Raw genomic sequence first — 19,000 nt, forward strand, 5'->3', positions numbered from 1 at the left:
TCAGAAGTGGCAGCACACAGGCTCAGTAGTCGTGGCTTGTGGGCTCTAGGTGCGTAGGCTCAGTAGTTGTAGCACAGAGGCTTAGTTGCTCCAGAGCTTGTAGGATCTTCCTGGACCAGGAAATTGGATTCCGTCCCCTGCGCTGACAGGCAGATTCTTATCCACTATACCACAAAGGACGTCGGTTTTTTTTCCCTTTCAGTGATGATTATTTTCCCCTCAGTGTTAGTTATAAGTGAAAAGACAAGAATGCCATTTTATCCCTGAAAGCATTTTTTTTTTGACAAGAAATTAAACTGACCTGCTGACAAACTATAAAAATAAAAAAAGGTAGGAAATGAAGTTTGGGCACTGAAATGTCCCTGTATGTACCTAGAGTCTCCTGGAAGGACCACTCCTGGGGTCAGGAGACTCCAGAGCCCACACCTTCACCAAGACTCCTGTGTGCCAGGCTCCTTGGAGGTCAAGAGAGATCTTGGCAGCTTTATTTTTTCCAGGCTTCTCCTGTATTAAAAAGATATGCCATGTTGCTGCACATGGCAATATATCATTCTTTTTATGGCTAAGTAATATTCCATTGTATATACCACACTTTCTTTATCCATTCATCTGTTGATGGACACTTAGGTTTGCTGCAACATAGATGGACCAGAGATCATCATACTAAGTGAAGTCAGTCAGACAGAGAAAAACAGACATTATATGATATCACTTATATGTGGAATCAAAAAAAAATACTACAAATGAACTTATTTACAAAACAGAAACAGATTCACAGACCAAGAAAGCAAACTTATACTTACCAAAGGGGAAAGAGGCGAGGGATAAATTAGGAACTTGGGATTAACAGACAGACACCATTATATATAAAACAGATAAACAACAGCACTTACTGTATAGCATAGGGAACTATATCTAGTATCTTGTAATAACCTATACTGGGAAAGAATCTGAAACTTGAGTTTGACACTTGAAACTAACACAGTGTTGTAAATCAACTATAGTAAAAAAAAAATGCCAACGGAGTCACTTTAAGAATATTCATAGATGACCAATGAGAACTTTTAACCGATGCAAGCTTTGCTGTCCTCTCATCAAGAGATTATATCTTAAGTCTAACTTAGAGACTCAGTGGACTTGAGGCCTTGGACAGTGGGCCATGCGGCACATCCAGCCTCTGGTCTGGACATCGAAAACCAAGGGCCTCTTAACTGTCCTGTTGACCAGGTGAAGGCCAGATCCCAGAACCCAGAGTCCTTGCTCCCCTTTCATGTAGAGAAAGGAAAAACATCTCTACTCAGACACCCACTTAACTTACCAAGCAGGTTGTTCTGTCTCAAAGGAGGGCCTGCTCCTGACTCCAGGAAAGAACTCCTGACTTTGTGTTCTGTTTTGTTAGCCCCAGGGATGGATTGAGGGCTGTCCTCTCCATACTCCTTTTCCTGATTTTTTGACTGCCTAAGTGTCACCAGATCCCCAGGACAAGTGGCATGTAATTAGAGAAACTGAGGGTGAGCAGGTGACTGGCTTCTTAGCTTAGCTGAATCACAGGAGTAAGCTGAGTTCAACAAAACGGTACACAAGTGACTGGTCAGGATGGGAAGAGGGGAGTGTGCCAGCTCACACAGAGGGGCACCTGGGGTTGCAGCTCTGGAAAAGTCTTAGGCTGGGCTGATTCACATGGGCGTATTTCATCATTCTTTCAGTGGTATTTGTTGTATCTATTTCATGATTCTTTAAGTGGTATACGATAGATTTTGAATCACTTAAAAAGTTAAAAAGTGTGCCATAGCCAAAACAATCTTCAGTTCAGTTCAGTTCAGTTCAGTCGCTCAGTCATGTCTGACTCTTTGCAACCCCATGAATTGCAGCACACCAGGCCTCCCTGTCCAGCACCAATTCCCAGAGTTCACTCAAACTCATGTCCATCAAGTCGGTGATGCCATCCAGCCATCTCGTCCTCTGTCATCCCCTTCTTGTGCCCCCAATCCCTCCCAGCATCAGAGTCTTTTCCAATGAGTCAGCTCTTCACATCAGGTGGCCAAAGTACTGGAGTTTCAGCTTTAGCATCATTCCTTCCAAAGAACACCCAGGACTGATCTCCTTTAGAATGGACTGGTTGGATCTCCTTGCAGTCCAAGGGACTCTCAAGAGTCTTCTCAAACACCACACTTCAAAAGCATCAATTTTTCGGCGCTCAGCTTTCTTCACAGTCCAACTCTCACATCCATACATGACCACTGGAAAAACCATAGCCTTGACTAGATGGACCTTTGTTGGCAGAGTAATGTCTCTGCTTTGCAATATGCTATCTAGGTTGGTCATAACTTTCCTTCCAAGGAGTAAGCGTCTTTTAATTTCATGGCTACAATCACCATCTGCAGTGATTTTGGAGCCCAAAAAAATAAAGTCTGACACTGTTTCCACTGTTTCCCCATCTATTTGCCATGAAGTGATGGGACCAGATGCCGTGATCTTCATTTTCTGAATGTTGAGCTTTAAGCCAACTTTTTCACTCTCCTCTTTCACTTTCATCAAGAGGCTTTTAGTTCCTCTTCACTTTCTTCCATGAAGGTGGTGTCATCTGCATATCTGAGGTTATTGATATTTCTCCCAGCAATCTTGATTCCAGCTTGTGCTTCTTCCAGCCCAGCGTTTCTCATGATGTACTCTGCATATAAGTTAAATAAGCAGGGTGACAATATACAGGCTTGACGTACTCCTTTTCCTATTTGGAACCAGTCTGTTGTTCCATGTCCAGTTCTAATTGTTGCCTTCTGACCTGCATATAGGTTTCTCAAGAGGCAGGCCAGGTGGTCTGGTATTCCCATCTCTTTCAGAATTTTCCACAGTTTATTGTGATCCTCACAGTCAAAGGCTTTGGCCTAGTCAATAAAGCAGAAATAGATGTTTTTTCTGGAACTCTCTTGCATTTTCGATGATCCAGCAGATGTTGGCTATCTTAAGAAAGGAAAAACAGAATGGGAAAAATCGGGTTTCCTGACTTCAGACTAAACTACAAAGCTACAGGAATCAAGGCAGTATAGTACTGACACTAAAACAGACACACAAATCAGTGAAACAGGAGAGAAAGCCCAGAAATAAACCTACACACTTATGGTCAATTAATCTATGACAGTAGAGGCAAGAATACACAACAGAGGAAAAGACAGTCTCTTTAATAAGTGGTGCTAGGAAAACTGGAGAGCTACACTGAAAAGAATGAAAGCAGAACATATACCATATGCAGAAAATACACTCAAAATGGGCTAAAGATCTAAATGTAAGACTGGATAGTATAAAAACTCTTAGAGGAAAACATAGGCAGAACATTCTTTGACATAAGTCCCAGCAAGATCTTTCTGGACTCACCTCCTAGAGTAATAATAAAATAATGCCATTTGCGGCAACATGGATGAACTTAGAGAGTATCATGCTAAGTGAAGTAAGACAGACAGAGAGACAAATACCATATGATACCATTTATATATGGACTCTTAAAAAATGATACAAATGAACTTATTTACAAAACAGAAACAGACTCTGAAAACAAATTTATACGGTTATCAAAGGGGAAAGTTTGAGGGGAAGGGACAAATTAGGAGTTTGAGATTGACATATATACACTCCTATAAAATATATAATCAACAGAGACTTACTGTAGAGCACAGGAAACGCTTCTCAATGTTTTGTAATAACTTAAATGGAAAAGAAGTCTGAAAAAATGGGTATATGTATAACTCAATAACTTTGTTGTATATGTGAAACTAATAGAACATTATAAATCAACTATTTCAATGTAAAATTTAAAAAAAATTTAAACAATAAAAATAAAAGCACATCGTATCTCCACCTCCCTTTAGAGCAAGATGAGGTGTAAATATCTATGCAGATAGATAAAGCAATGTGTTCATGTTAATGCTTCTTTTTCTCTCCAGCATCTGGTCAATATTTGTGATGAAGACATACATGTTCATATTTTACCCCCGCAAACCAAATACTTTCAGATCAAGTATGTTAAAAAGGTAAGTGTCACTGGTGACCTGTTCTCCCTCGACGTTCACTGTTGGACGTGGCTTTCCGTGTGGTGGGTCTGTCTGGGACGGTATGTAGTGTGTTGTCCCTGCGGTCCTGCTCGCAGTCTCTGGGGTCTCCTGACAAGTGCCCCCTTGTCTTCCAGGAGCACCGCCTTGTCCCTGGCTTGTCTCTCAGGATCACCATTACATTTTCTCCAGATGAGTGGCGATACTATTATGATTGCATCCGTGTTCACTGTAAGGTCAGCTCCTTAAAATTAAATTTTGGGGGAGTGGGATGGTATCAAAACTTATATCTTCAAGAGCAGAAGAAAGAGATGGAATTACAAGTATAAAGTTTTTCAGCCCAATGACTTAGGCAGCGACCTGAGTGGCTTGAGGGTCTTTGTCCAGCGATGTGGGTCCCAGCTGGGGAAGCCTCAGGTTGCTGAGCACTGGGGCAGAGCCAGAGACACTGCTTGTTCTCACCTTTCCTGGCCTAAAAACCTAATTTATCTTGTGGTCCTGGGAGTTACTGAATGCTTTTCAAATAATTTAAGCATCCTCTTTTAAGTGCTAGTTGAGAAAATCAGCAACAACTTTGAGCTGTGATTATGAACACCTAGGACTAATGGCTGACGTCCTCCGAGGTGGTCCTTGGGGGTCTGCAGAGAGAAGGGGGCCTGTGTGGCCCGACCCTAGAGGCTATGCTCTGTGAGCCTCTTCCAGGTCACCTAATTCATCCTTGGCCCCCAGACTCCAGATCCACATGCTGCCAGCCCCTCCCTCAAAACTGGCACTCCCCCCACCTCCTGCCCCCTGCTCTGACTTTCATGCCTGGCCCTTACAAGTTGAGAAGCCTCAAGGGTAATGAAGTTTAACTTTGCAAAACTAAAGTGGAAGAGTATGCTTTAGCAATAAAGAAATTTCAGCTTTTAAAAGGGGAGAGGGAACTAAAGATGAGACCAGAATATTGCTTTCAGAAAGAATATTCTGTACCAAGAACAAAAGTCCCTAGTGACAGGCACTGTATAGCACCCCAGGGCAGGTGTCCTGCTACTGGGTAGCAGTGGTAGTAGTGCCTCTTATTGCTATGGCTCTTTAAACTTTTTCTCTGAGCCAGTGGTGGCTCAGAGGTTAAAGCATCTGCCTGCAATGTGGGAGACCTGGGTTCAATCCCTGGGTTGGGAAGATCCTCTGGAGAAGGAAATGGCAACCCACTCCAGTATTCTTGCCTGGAGAACCCCATGAACGGAGGAGCCTGGTGGGCTATAGTCCATGGGGTCGCAAAGAGTCGGACACGACTGAGCGACTTCCCTTTCACTTTGAACTTTTTAAGGCCATCATCTACTTTCATTCTCAAAAATACCTTTGAAGAAAGGTGGAATTATCCCCAGTTGAAAGCAAAGGAAGACATGAGCTGTGGGGAGGTCAGAAGTCTTACTCGAGGTCGTGCACTGGGCAGGTCTAGAAGCAGGGCTCTGTGCCTCTGGCTGGTCCCGTGTTGGCTGTTCAGTGCTGTCTGGATCAGCTGATTCTGTGCTGGTTTTTCTTTATCTCAGGCCATGCAAGACTGTTTTCTCTATAATATTCTGAAATAGAAACAGATTACTGTCTTCATCTCTACATGAAGTCATCATATGATTATCTTTAGCTTTCCTGAATAATATTGAATGTAATTTCAATGAAATATACTTAAAATTTTCTCTACTTTGTTTATAGCTAAGAAAAGTCAATATTTCAAATGTTATATTTAAGCACTCAGGTTTTTTTTAAGGAAATGTTTTCCTTTTTTATCTGGAAATATTTTTTAATGATAGAAAACAAAACAAGAAATAAAGGATCTACAAATTCATCTTTGAAAATTATAGTCTTGTATAATATCATATAAGAAATGAATCGCCAGTCCAGGTTCGATGCAGGATACAGGATGCTTGGGGCTGGTGCACTGGGATGACCCAGAGGGATGGTATGGGGAGGGAGGTGGGAGGGGGGTTCAGGATTGGGAACACGTGTACACCTGTGGCGGATTCATGTTGCTGTATGGAAAAACCAATACAATATTGTAAAGTAATTGGCCTCCAATTAAAATAAATAAATTTAAATTAAAAAAAAAGAAAATTATAGTCTCAAGCATGGTTAACTTGACTTTTTTCTTGTTAATTTTAGGGAGACGAGACTTTGCTTATTCCCATTCATGCCTATCCTGTCGTGAACACACTGGACTTTCCCTCATTTATAAATCTATCAAATGTTCTACTTGGTGAAAGGTAAGTTATCAAAATGAATTACCAAAGTGTCATGGGATGTGAAAAGAGAGACTCTTATATGTAAAAACTTAGATTTCTATTTTACCTAATGGAAAGTTTTCCTCCTAGCTGAATTAGACTGGACTTGTAGTTGCAAAGACAAACAAAAAACAAAAACACTCACAAACCAAAAAACCAAAATTAAAAAAAGGAAACAAACAAACCCAGTCAAGTCAAAATATCATAAGCAGGAAAGGAGTGTATTAGGTCATCAACCTGAAAGGAACAAGGTGGATCTTCAGGCATGGCTGGGTCTAGAGTTTTGACAAAGGTTGGAGAAACCTGACCCTTTCCATGTCTTGGTTTTGCTGCCCTGTGCAGGCTTCTTTCTCAACAGGCTCCCCTGCATGGGGCAAGACAGCTGCCAGAAGGTCCAAACACTATTGACAACAGGGGTGGTTGGAGGGGCTGTGAGGCTCGGAGTATTCACATAGAAGTCTCGGGATTGGATTGAATGCTGTTGGACCAGCGTGCATCTCATGCCCAGACATTAACCTGTTTTTACATAGATTGGCGGCAGAGAAGGCAAAGACAGTAGACGGTCTCAATGGAAGCCAAATCTCAAGTCCTTTCTCCTTGCTGGGAAAACAGTTGATGACTTAGGTGTACTTTAAGATGTTACTTGTTTTTCCAGTAAATATTTATTGAATACCTACTACCAGGCACAGTGCCATGTGTCTCTAGGGACATAAAGAAGATGAATGTTGAGCAGTTAGACATCGAGGTATAATTATATGGCCACACCAGTTGTTAAAGTTTGTTAAATGTTGAAATATTTCTGTACTGGTTGAGAAATACACACTGTCCTGTCCCTGTCCCCCCAGCTCATCTGCCTGACCCCCCTTCTGCCACCCCTCACCTCCAATGATGCAGTAACCAAGTTGTTAATACTAGCAGTCTGGGCACGGGGGGACCTGCAGCACCTGGCTCCAGCTTTGTATCCATGCTGGCTGTGTACTGCCGGTGAAGTCCTGCTTGGGTGATGTTTTGAGTATCACCTATGTAAAAAGACCAGTAGACAAAAGCTGTCCTTCTGAAGATCTTAAAGTCTAACGGGGACAGAACCATGTCATTAAGAAATTACACCACTTGCTAAGTGTTGCCATCAAGACACATGAGGGGTTCTGTGTGGGTCCAGAAGAGGGAGTACAGAACTGACTGGGGGGATGGGGAAAGTCCTCCCACATAAGGGGGGGCATCCAGTTATCCTCAGAGGACACTGTGGGGTAGGCTGTGAGGATGGCGTCCAGGCAGGGAAACAGGGTGTACAAAAGCATGGTGGCAGCAGAGCGTGGATCATGCCTTGCAAGTGATGAATCCAGCCCGTAGCCAGCAGATGCTAGACGCCTCTTTTCTTTCTTTTTTGGCTGCACCTGGTCTTATTTGTGGTATGTGGGATCTTTGGTCTTTGTTGCAGCATGCAGGATCTCTAGTTGAGACCTGTGAACTCCTAGTAGCAGCATGCATGTGGAATCTAGTTCTCCTACGAAGGACTGAACCTGGGCTCCCTGCATTGGGAGTGAGGAATCCCAGCCACTGAACCACCAGGGACATCCCTGGAGGCCTCTTGATCTAAGGACAGAGAGTAAGCAAAAACTGTGGGCTTCAGCCTGTGTCAGGGGGTCAGAGCATGTTCAAGGGCCTATAGGTGGCACTGAGAAGGGGGATACAAGTTGCTAAAGACCCAGTAGCAGAGGAAGAGAGGCAGCAACTGAGGCTTTTTGGTGATGGGAGGAGGTGACCAGGGTGTATGAGCTTCAGGGCCTCTGAGTGAAACCCACCATTTAGATCTGGAACAGTTGCCTTGGTTCAGCTGATGTGAGACCCTGCCCCTGCCCAGAGGCTTCCTATGGGCTTCTGACTCACCATCTCTCTTATTTTTTTGAAAACAATTCTTTAAGAAGTATCAATAAATAGCACATACAAAAGAATATATAAAACTGAAATATAAATATTTCAATGTATTATCATTCTTTAAACTGTGCGTATAATAATATGCACAGTTTATAAAGAATGATAATACATTGAAAACTGATTTTAAGACATTAAGACATAAAGCACTACCAGTAACTGTACAACCACTGTTCTGAATTTTGTGGCAATCATTTTTTGATTTATTTTAATAGTTTCGACGCATACATGGGCACCCCTAAATAACACATGGTCTAGCTCTGCCAGTGTTTGATCTTTTTTCTTTTTGGCTGTGCCGGGTTTTTATTGTGGCATACAGCATCTTTTCAATCTTCCTTGCGGCATATGGGATCTAGTTCCCAGACCGGGGATCAAACCCGGGCCCCCTGCAATGGGAGCACCAAGTCTTAGCCACTGGACCACCGGGGAAGTCCCTGATCTTTATATAAATGAAATCATACTCTGCATCAGTTCTTTTGTAACTTGCTTTTTTGATCCAACGTTATGTTCTCGTGGTCTAACCACATTAACCCAGAGCCATCATAGTGCACTGTGTGTGTTTATGGCAGTGTTAAAAATCTCACTGCTAATAGACCTATGGATTATTGCCACTATTATTTTTTGCTGTGACCAGCACTGCCATTGTATATCCTTGTGCATGGTCTGGGGTGTGTGTTCCAGAGTTTTCTACATTGTGTACCTAGAGGTGGAATTGCCAGTCCACATAGCTTCAGTGTCACCTTTTAATGCCAAATTGTTCTCCGATATGGGTGTGCCAATCGCATACACTCCCTTTTCTCCTGCATCATTGCCCATGGTGGGTGTTATCAAACCTTTACATTTTGGATGATGTATATTCTTGGCCCCTGGCTCTTCTTGTCTCTATTTTCCCCCAAAATACTCAGCCAGAACTCTTTCCCAGCACCTCTTCCCTCCCCTCATCCACCTTGTCTTCACTAGCCCCTCCTCAGCACTAAGTGGTCTATGTAGGGACCTAAGGGGCTAACAGAAGTGAATTCCTCCTGGCAAGACTACTCACCCCCACTCACTCTATGCATTTTGATGCCAAACAGCTATTTACTTTAAATGGATGAATAGCAATTTTCAACCAAAACCAAAGTGGTGGAAACAATTGACTTCCTAGTTCATCTGCCTGCCTCCCTCTCTCTCTCCCTCTCCCTCCACACATCACTCCTTGTTTGGACCATAAGCCAGGCTGTCCAGGTTGAGAGCACTGGTGCATAGACAGAAGGAAAGGATGCAGACATCAGCCCTGGTTCTTTTTTTTTTTACCACACCACACTGCATGTGGAACTTCCTGGACCAGGGATTGAGCCTGTACCCCGTGCAGTGGAAGTGTAGAGTCTTAACCCCTGGACTACCAGGGAAGCCCAGCCTTGGTTCTAAACACACAGATCTGCTTACTTCCCTGGAGGCTTCTCTCAAGGTGTTTTATGCATCATGCCCTTCATTTGTAATCACAACGAAAATTTCAGCTAAATTTATAAGACTTGAGTTACTGTGTGTAACACCTTGATAATTTCAAAAATATTTCAAAACTTAAGAGTGCTATTTTGTTTCTAGCCTACAACACCTTTCCCAGACTTGATGCTTTTGACTTAATGGCTTTTCCCCAACTTTTAAGGACACAAGCTACCCACACTGCATTCAATCCATAATGTCTGGTAGCAGCCCAGCGTAGGATAGGGTGAGTATTTGGAAGGATTTTCTCCTGAAATGTCCTCTGTTAATTGTAGGCTGTCCCAGGGGTTGAAGGTATTATTTGGGTAGGTTCTTTATTCAACATTCGTTCATTCATTCAACAAACCTTTATAGAATGACTACTATGTGCCAGGCACAATGGTATTACTGAGGATACATGAATCTCATCTCACAAATAGACAATTATTTTATTGAAGTATAGTTGTGTTATAATGCTGTGTTAACTTCTGCTGCATAGCAAAGTGATTCAGAAATATATACATACGCATACACAGAGGAGGGCACAGCAACCCACTTCAGTGTTCTTGCCTAGAGAATCCCATGGACAGGGGAGCCTGGCAGGCTATAGTCCAGTGGGTAGCAAAGAGTCGGACATGGCTGAGCAACTTAGCCCACACTCTTGCATACATATACACACATACTTTTTCATATTCTTTTCCACTATGGTTTATCACAGGGTATTTAATATAATTCCCTGTGCTATACAGTAGGACCTTTTTGTTTATCCATTCTGTATACAGTAGTTTGCATCTGCTAATCCCAAACTCCCAATTCATCTCTCCCTCAACCCCCTCCCCCTTGGCAACCACAAGTCTGTTCTTTATGTTTGTGAATCTGTTTCTATTTTGTAGATAAGTTCTTTTGTGTCACGTTTTATATGTGTGTGTGCATGCTAAGTCGCTTCAGTCTTGTTCAACTCTGCCAGGCTTCTCTGTCCATCGGATTCTCCAGGTAAGAATACTGGAGTGGGTTGCCATGCCCTCCTCCAAAGGATCTTCCCAACCCAGGGATCAGATCTGTGTCCCTTATGTCTCCTGCATTGGCAGGCAGTTTTTTTACCATCAGCACCACCTGGGAAGCCCCAGATTACACAAAGAAATGAAATATGAGATTTGTCTTTCTCTTTCTGACTTCATTTAGTATGATAATCTCTAGGTCAATCCATGTTGCTACAAATGGCATTGTTTCATTCTTTTAAGGCCGAGTAATATTCCATTGTGTTTATGTGCCACATCTTCTGTATTCATTCCTCTGTTGATGGATGTTTAGGTTGTTTCTAGTTTTGGCTACTGCTGCTATGAACATAGGGGTGTATGTATCTTTTTGAATTATACTTTTGTCTGGATGTATGTCCAGAAGTGAGATTGCTGGATCATATGGCAGCTCTGTTTTTGGTTTTTTAAGGAACCTCCATACTTTTTTCCACAATCGTTACACCAATTTACATTCCCACCAACAGTGTAGGAAGGTTCCCTTTTCTTCACACTGTCTCCAGTACTTATTGTTTGTAGGTATTTTAATGATGGCCTTTCTGAAAATGAGGTGGTACTTCACTGTAGTTTTAATTTGCATTTCTCTAATAATTAGCAATGATGAGCATCGTTTCATGTGCCTATTGGCCATCTGTATGTCTTCTTTGCAGAAATATCTGTTTAGGTCTTCTGCCTGTTTTTCAATTTGTTTGTTTTAAAGGCATGGGGTATTCCAATACTTGGGGTATTGATCTTTTTTAATATAAATTTTTGACTGCGCCGGGTCTGTGTTGCTGTGCGTGGGCTCTCTCTAGTTGCGGTGCACAGGCTTAGCTGCTCCGAGGCACGTGGGATCATCCTGGACCAGGGATCTAACCTGTGTCCCTCTGCATTGCCGGGCAGGTTCTCAATTACTAGACCACCAGCGAAGTCCTGGTTGTTTGTTTTGTTGTTGTTGTTGAGTTGTATGAGCTGTTTGTTAAGTGGATGATTCTAATTTCTAACTCAGAGTGTTCTGAGGAGGCACACCTAACCCAGCTCAGTGTGAAGTAAGTTGGTGGCAGGTGGGACAGGGAAGCTCAGACGAGACTTCCCAGAGGAGAACGTGCTTGCCCTGAGCTTTCGAATCAGCCTATGGAAGGGAGCAGAGCAAGAGGAAAAAGGGGTATTTTAGATAGCACAGAGACTTGGGCAGAGTCAGAGGTGTGGAAGGTGCAGCAGATTTGGGCCTGTCTGGAACATTCATTAGCCTGGGGCAGGGAGCAGGTAAAGGGCTGAGAAAGAAAGGCCTCAGAGGCTGGGCTGGGGAGCGTGGGTTTTAATGATACTGCCAGTGAACAGTGGAAGCAGAGAAACACACAGTCTAGTCTACCTGATAGAAGCCTCACCTGAGTGGCCTGTGCGGGAACCAGAGGAGGCATGGCCAGCACTGCTGTGCACAGCCAGGCTCAAGACAGGAGGGGCCCAGTACACCTCGGATCAGGCACTGCTTGTCCTGTTGCCTTGTTCAGTCGCTCAGTCATGTCCGACTCTTTGCGACCCCACGGTCTTTCACTATCTCCCGGAGTTTGCTCAGACTCACGTCCATTGAGCTGGTGATGCCATCCAACCATCTCATCCTCTGTCGCCTTCTTCTCTTTCTCTCCATCTTTCGCAGCATCAGGATCTTTTCTAATGAGTTGGATCTTTGCATCAGGTAGCCCAAGTATTGCAGCTTCAGCTTCAGCATCAGTCCTTCTAATGAATATTCAGGGTTGATTTCCTTTAGGATTGACCGTTTTGATCTCTTTACTGCCCAAGGGACTCTCCAAAGTCTTCTCCAGCACCACAGTTTGAAGGCATCAATTCTTCAGCACTCAGCCTTCTTTATGGTCCAACTCTCACATCCATACATGACTGCTGGAAAAACCATATCCTTGACTAGATGGACCTTTGTCGGCAAAGTGATGTCTCTGCTTTTTAATGTGCTGTCTAGGTTTGTCATAGCTTTTTTTCCAAGGAGCAAGCATCTTTTAATTTCAGGGCTGCAGTCACCATCCATAGTGATTTTGGAGCCCAAGAAAATAAAGTCATTCACTGTTTCCACTTTTTCCCCATCTATTTGCCATGAAGTGATGGGACCAGATGCCATGATCTTCATTTTTCAAATGTTGAGCTTTAAGCCAGCTTTTTCAGTCTTCTCTTTCACCCTTATTAAGAGGTCCTTTAGTTTCTCTTCGATTTCTCCCATTAGGGTGGTACTCTGCATATCTGATGTTGATGTTTCCCCCAGCAGTCTTGAGTCCAGCTTGTGATTCATCCAGCCTGGCATTTCGCATGATGTACTCTGCATGTAAGTTAAACAAGCAGGGTGACAGTATGTAACCTTGACGTACTCCTTTTCCAGTTTTGAGCCCGTCCCTTGTTCCATGTCCAGTTCTAACTGTTGCTCCTTGACCTGCATACAGGTTTCTCAGGAAACACATAAGTTGGTCTGGTATTCCCATCTCTTTAAGAGTTTTCCATAGTTTGTTGTATTCCATCAGTCAAAGGTTTTGCATAGTCAATGAAACAGAGGTAGATGTTTCTCTGGGATTCCCTTGCTCTTTCTATGATCCAACGGATGTTGGCAATTTGGTCTCTGGTTCCTCTGCCTTTTCTAAACCACCTTGTGCCTCTGGAAGGTCTTGGTTCACATACTGCTGAAGTCTAGCTTGAAGAATTTTGAGCATTACCTTGCTAGCATGTGAAATGAACAGAATATTACAGTAGTTTGAACATTCTTTGGCATTGCCCTTATTTGGGACTGCAATGAAAAGTGACCTTTTCCAGTCTTGTGGCCACTGCTGAATTTTCCAAATTCTCTGACTACTGAGTGCAGCACTCTCACAGGCACTGATTGCAAATATTTAAATGTAGCAGTGGGGCCTTAGGTTCCTTAGAAGCAGAAATAAGGATTCATTGCCCATGATTTATTAAGGCAGAACCCATAAAGGAGTGCAGGGCAGGGCTGAGGGTGCCCAGCCCCTCAGCTGAAGGTACTTCTCTGGAGAAGGTCATGGGAAGAGTCCTCAGCCACAGCACCCCCAGGAGTCTAGCACTGGGAGCTCCAGCTGGTAAAGAAGAGGAGCCGTAGCATCGCCACAAGGCACAGCAAGCAGACGCCCTTGGGTCACACACTGGCTTGTCAGCTCTGTCCAGCTTTATCTGACTCTGGAATCGCCCTTCTCTGGAATGACGATGCAGATTCCGTGTGAGGTTGAGGTGATGTGATCTGCTGCCTAGCAGGGTGATTATCTCCTCATGGGTGGTGTCACGATGGAGAGTATAGGACTGGCTACTCCTGGTGCTCCCTCCTGGGGACAGAGGGGCTCTTCAGTGTGACCTTGCACTGTTCACGGTTCACTTATTGTTCTAGTTGCTATAAGATTTGGATAGTTGGTGGCATTAATTACGTAGATTTTTCTTTTTTACATTACATGGCTATGTACATTATTCTGATACATATAGTTCATAAATTAAGGTTCTTTAGAAAAGTTATGTGTAAGACATGCAATACTGGATTTATATTAATACAGTGGATCCCAGGAGGTGATTAATTGGAGTAAAAAAAGTTGGATTAGGCATTTTGGCTAAAAGAAGGAGAAGTTATAACACAGAGTACACACACTTCTGGTTTGAAAGGCAACTGCAGCATGGGCGCTTGGCTCGACATGATCTGTGATAAAATATTAATGCTCCTCCCTACATTAGTGGACTTGCTGCAGCCACTGCTCGGTGAGTAAGAAGCAGTGATCCCTCACCTGTGACCTCCAGTCTTACCTCTCACCTGGGAGCCCATCAGGCCACCGCCTGCCCTCGAGGCTGATTTGCAGTCACGTGTGCTCGGTCACTCAGTGGTGTCTGACTCTGCGACCCCATGGACTGTAAAGCACCAGGCTCTTCTGTCCATGGGATTCTCCAGGCGAGAATACTGAAGTGGGTTGCCATTTCCTCCTCCAGGGGATCGTCCCAACCCAGGGATTGAATGCATGTCCCCTGTGGCTCCTGCATTGGGAGGTGGATTTTCTACCACCAAGCCACCTGGGAAGCCCCAGTTTGCAGCTCAGCTCCTACTGTTTCCCTGCCTCTGCCCTCAGCCCCCAGCCCTCAGTGAAAACAAATTCCCCCACCTCTGCTCCATCACTTCTCCGGGGGCTGCTTGTGAGGCCCAGCTCTGGGGCCAGAAATGATGCCCATGCAGATGCTGCCTCTGCAGCCAACCTCACCCAGTAGCCCTGCTCCACACCCAGAGAGCCAGCACCTCCTCCGGCTGCACCGACCACCTGTTAATGTGTCTCACAGGATAGGCACGGGCTTCTGGCACCTATGCCTCTGGCTCCTTCTTAGCCCTCTTCCTTCTCAGCCCCTCAAACTCGGTCTCTCCCTTCTTAGCTCCTTGTGAAGCACTAAAGCCCAGGATGGTTTTCTGAGGATCATCTTGCTGCAGAGAGTGGGGCGTGTCCCTCCAACAATCCTATCTTGTCTGGCACAAATGGTTTATCCCTCAGCGTGTCATCCATCTGCCCATTCCAAATTTGTGCTTCTGATTTTATTAAACTGACCTGCTCCGTTTAGTCCACATAGTGGGGGTTCCCATGATTTATTTTTTTGTAAACATTTCAGGCTTATGGTTGCCAAGGGGGAGGAGGATGGGAGGGGATGGACTAGGAGTTTGGGGTTAGCAGATGCAAACTATTTATAGGGAATGGATAAGCAACAAGGTCCTACTGTAGAGCACAGGGAGCTATATTCAATGTCTTGTGATAAACCATAGTAGAAAAGAAAATGAAAAAAATGTGTGTGCATAACACATTTATATATATGTATAACTGGGGGCTTCCCTGGTGGCTCAGACGGTAAAGAATCCGCCTGCAATGCAGGACACCCGGGTTCTATCCCTGGGTCCAGAAGATCCCCTGGAGAAGAGAACAGCAACCCACTGTAGTATTCTTGCCTGGAGAATTCCGTGGACTGAGGAGCCTGGCAGGCTACAGTCCATGGGGTCACAAAGAGTCAGACACAACTGAGTGACTTTCACTTTCATGTTTGAGTCAGTTTGCTGTAGAGCAGAAATTAGCACAACATAGTAAATCAACTATACTTCTTTAAAATAAATTTTAAAAATTTCAGTTAGTTGCCAGCATTGAAAAATCAGAAGATTTCACATGAAATTTAGATTTCCACATTTTGGGTTTTTTTTTTTTTTTTTAAAGGAAGCTCCGGAAGTACCAGGCCCAGATTCCTTTCTGATCACAATCAGCTCAGCAGGGATGGCATGGACACTGCCCCTTCAGAGGGTCGTGCCTCTGCCAGGCGCCACCGTCCCCACCTCTCCCTGCTGCCTCACAGGCCAGCCTCTCTGCTCAGTGTTACCTGCCTGGCCTGTGAGGACCCTCAGTAAAGAAACTGAAAAGGAGACAACACTGTGCAGGGTCTAGATTCCCATCCAGGCTCTGCTTGGTGATAGCTGCATAGCCCTGAAAGTTGACAGCCATCGTCATTGTCGTCACCAAGGAGATTTTTGCCTGAATGATGCGCAGATGAGACCAGACAGTTTGGCTCACACTTTAACAAAGGTGGACAACTTACAGAGAAATTGCTATGAGAAGCTTGGGGTGGGGAGGCTGGCGGCCAAGCTGAAGGTGGGTTTCCAAGGCTCGGGGACCAGGCTGATGTCAGAGGGATTGTGTGAAGCCCCCTAAACAACCTGTGAGGAACTCTGCACGAGCTGGGGAGAGGGGCCAGGGTGAGGCAGGCAGGGAGGAGTCAGGGTATAGCTGTAGGTTCTAGGGCTAAGAGCTTCTTTCTCATGGCATGTTTGTATCTGTGTGTGTGTGTGTGTATTTTAAATTGTTTTCTTTTTTATCAGATTATAGTTGATTTACAATGTTGTGTTAGTTTCAGATATACAGGAAAGTGATTCAGTTATACATATATATACATATATATATATATATATATATATATATATATTTATATATTCTTCCCCCATATGGGTTATTATAAAATACTGAGTATAGTTCCCTATGCTATACGGTAGATCTTTGTCATTTATCTATTTTATATATAGTAGTGTGTATCTCTTACCCCCAAATTCCTAATGTATCCTCCCCACCCTCTCTTGGTGTATATATTTTTTAAAAAGTTTTGTTGAGATATAATTTGCATATCATAAATGTACTAATTTATCATCATAAAATGTACTAATTTACAGCGTACAGTTCAGTGGTTTTTAGTATGTATCAACCATCACCACAGTTCTAGGCTATTTTTATCGCCCAAGAAGAACCTTCCACCTTCTCATTTCTCCCTCAAACTTCACAGCCTTAAGTAAACTCTAGTTTACTTTGTGTGTCTATAAATGTGCTTATTCTGGACATTTCCTAAAAATGGAATCGTATGTCTTATGGTCCTTGGTGATTGACTTGTTTTACTTAGCGTAATGTTTTCAGTTTGCATCCAGCTTGTAGCACGTATCAGTACTTCATTCCTTTTTAGTGCCAAATAATATTCTACTATATGGAAAAACGGTATCTTATTATCTGTTCATCAGTTGATGGACATTGAGTTGTTTCCACTTTTTGGCTACTTTAAATAGTGCTGCTGTAAACATGTATTTGTTTTTATGCGGATAAGTGTTTTCGTTTCTGTTGGCTACACACCTGGAAACAGAATTGCTAGGCTACAGTAGTAACTCCGTGTTTAACATTTTGAGAAGCTGCCACACTATTTTTCAAACGACCGCACCATTTTTCATTCTTATGAAAATGTCTGAGGGTTCCAATGTCATTTATATGTTTATTTATTTTTATTTAAAAAATTTATTGGAGTGTAGTTGATTTACATTATTGTGTTAGTTTCAGGTGTACAGTGAAGTGAATCAGTTATAGGTATACATATATCCACTTTTAGATTCTTTTCCCATATGGGCCATTACAGAGTATTGAGTAGTTTCCTGTGCTATACAGTAGGTCCATATTGGTTATCTATTTTATATATAGGGCTTCCCTGGCTCAGATGGTAGAGAATCTGACTGCAGTGTGGGGTGCTGCTGCTGCTGCTGCTGCTGCTGCTAAATCGCTTCAGTCGTGTCCAACTCTGTGCGACCCCATAATGGCAGCCCACCAGGCTCCCCCATCCATGGGATTCTCCAGGCAAGAACACTGGAGTGGGCTGCCATTTCCTTCTCCAATGCACGAAAGTGAAAAGTGAAAAGTGAAAGTGAAGTCGCTCAGTCGTGTCCAACTCTTAGCGACCCCATGGACTGCAGCCTACCAGGCTTCTCCGTCCATGGAATTCTCCAGGCAAGAGTACTGGAGTGGGGTGCCATTGCAGTGTGGGGCACCTGGGTTCAATTCGTGGGTCAGGAAGATTTCCTGGAGAAAGGAATGGCTACCCACTCCAGTATTCTTGCCTGGAGAATTCCATGGACAGAGCAGCCTGTATTCCAATGACATTTATGTGTTTAAATGTCAGAGTAAAGCAATTCTTTATATAGCTAAAGAAAAAAAAAATACTGCACATTATGAGGAAGGACAAAGGTGATGGGAAAACATAAATTTAGCAGAAGGTAGATTCAGAAGAATATATGTTCTCTTTATATATATATATATAAAATCAATTTAGACTAAATTGCCAGAAGTTATAGAATTTTCATGTAATATCCCAGGTTTGCTCTCTTTGAGGTTGCTTCTGGGGAGAAGCAGGTGTGGTCTGGGTCGAGCCTTTCTGAGGATTGGGTGGCACCTCAGTCACTGTCCAAAAGGTCAGGAGACAGACTTGTATCTGTTCATCAACTACGTTCTCATGGGCTGGATTTGATAGTTGTAAATTTTCCCCGCTGAGATAAAATCCCACATGGATATTTGCCAACTACCTATAAACAACTGTGGTGGTTTAAAGTCTGGTGAACTGTGTTTTGACAGCTTCTGTAAATAACAAAAAGTAGCATTCCAGTTTCTATCCAACATCTATCCAACATCCAACCATGGGATGCAGAGGCCTTTCAGCTGTCTTTCGCCTACAGATGTTGAAACTGCTCTATAACTGGGTAAGCCCAGCCATCACTTCGTTTCTTAGAGAGTGTTGTGGATCGGATACAGTGCTACTCTTCCTGCACACATAAGTAAATGAAAGCATGCTTATGAGAGGTACTGAAATGTTACATCTTCCTGTTTCCATGACTCTAGAAAGATTCATCTTAAATCATCTTACTCTGCAATTTCCCTGGCAGTGTCTATCTCATACTGAATAACTGGCTGAAATCTGG

At 43.5% G+C, this 19,000-nt stretch overlaps 1 protein-coding gene across 4 annotated transcripts in view; it reads left to right on the plus strand.

Moving 5' to 3' along the window:
* Window positions 1-19,000, plus strand: part of CFAP221 (cilia and flagella associated protein 221) — a 133,843-nt gene that overhangs the window by 16,460 nt on the left and 98,383 nt on the right. For 3 of the 4 annotated variants that reach the window (XM_027562442.1, XM_027562432.1, XM_027562421.1), the window contains exons 4-6: window positions 3,939-4,025; window positions 4,181-4,279; window positions 6,186-6,286. In XM_027562442.1, the coding sequence (XP_027418243.1) occupies window positions 3,939-4,025; window positions 4,181-4,279; window positions 6,186-6,286 (287 nt within the window). Of the gene's footprint in view, window positions 1-3,938; window positions 4,026-4,180; window positions 4,280-6,185; window positions 6,287-19,000 lie in introns of those variants that run through there. The other variant, XM_027562452.1, reaches the window with a different exon arrangement.

The sequence above is a fragment of the Bos indicus x Bos taurus genome, chromosome 2 (assembly GCF_003369695.1).
Source record: "Bos indicus x Bos taurus breed Angus x Brahman F1 hybrid chromosome 2, Bos_hybrid_MaternalHap_v2.0, whole genome shotgun sequence".
Classification (NCBI taxonomy): Eukaryota; Metazoa; Chordata; class Mammalia; order Artiodactyla; family Bovidae; genus Bos; species Bos indicus x Bos taurus.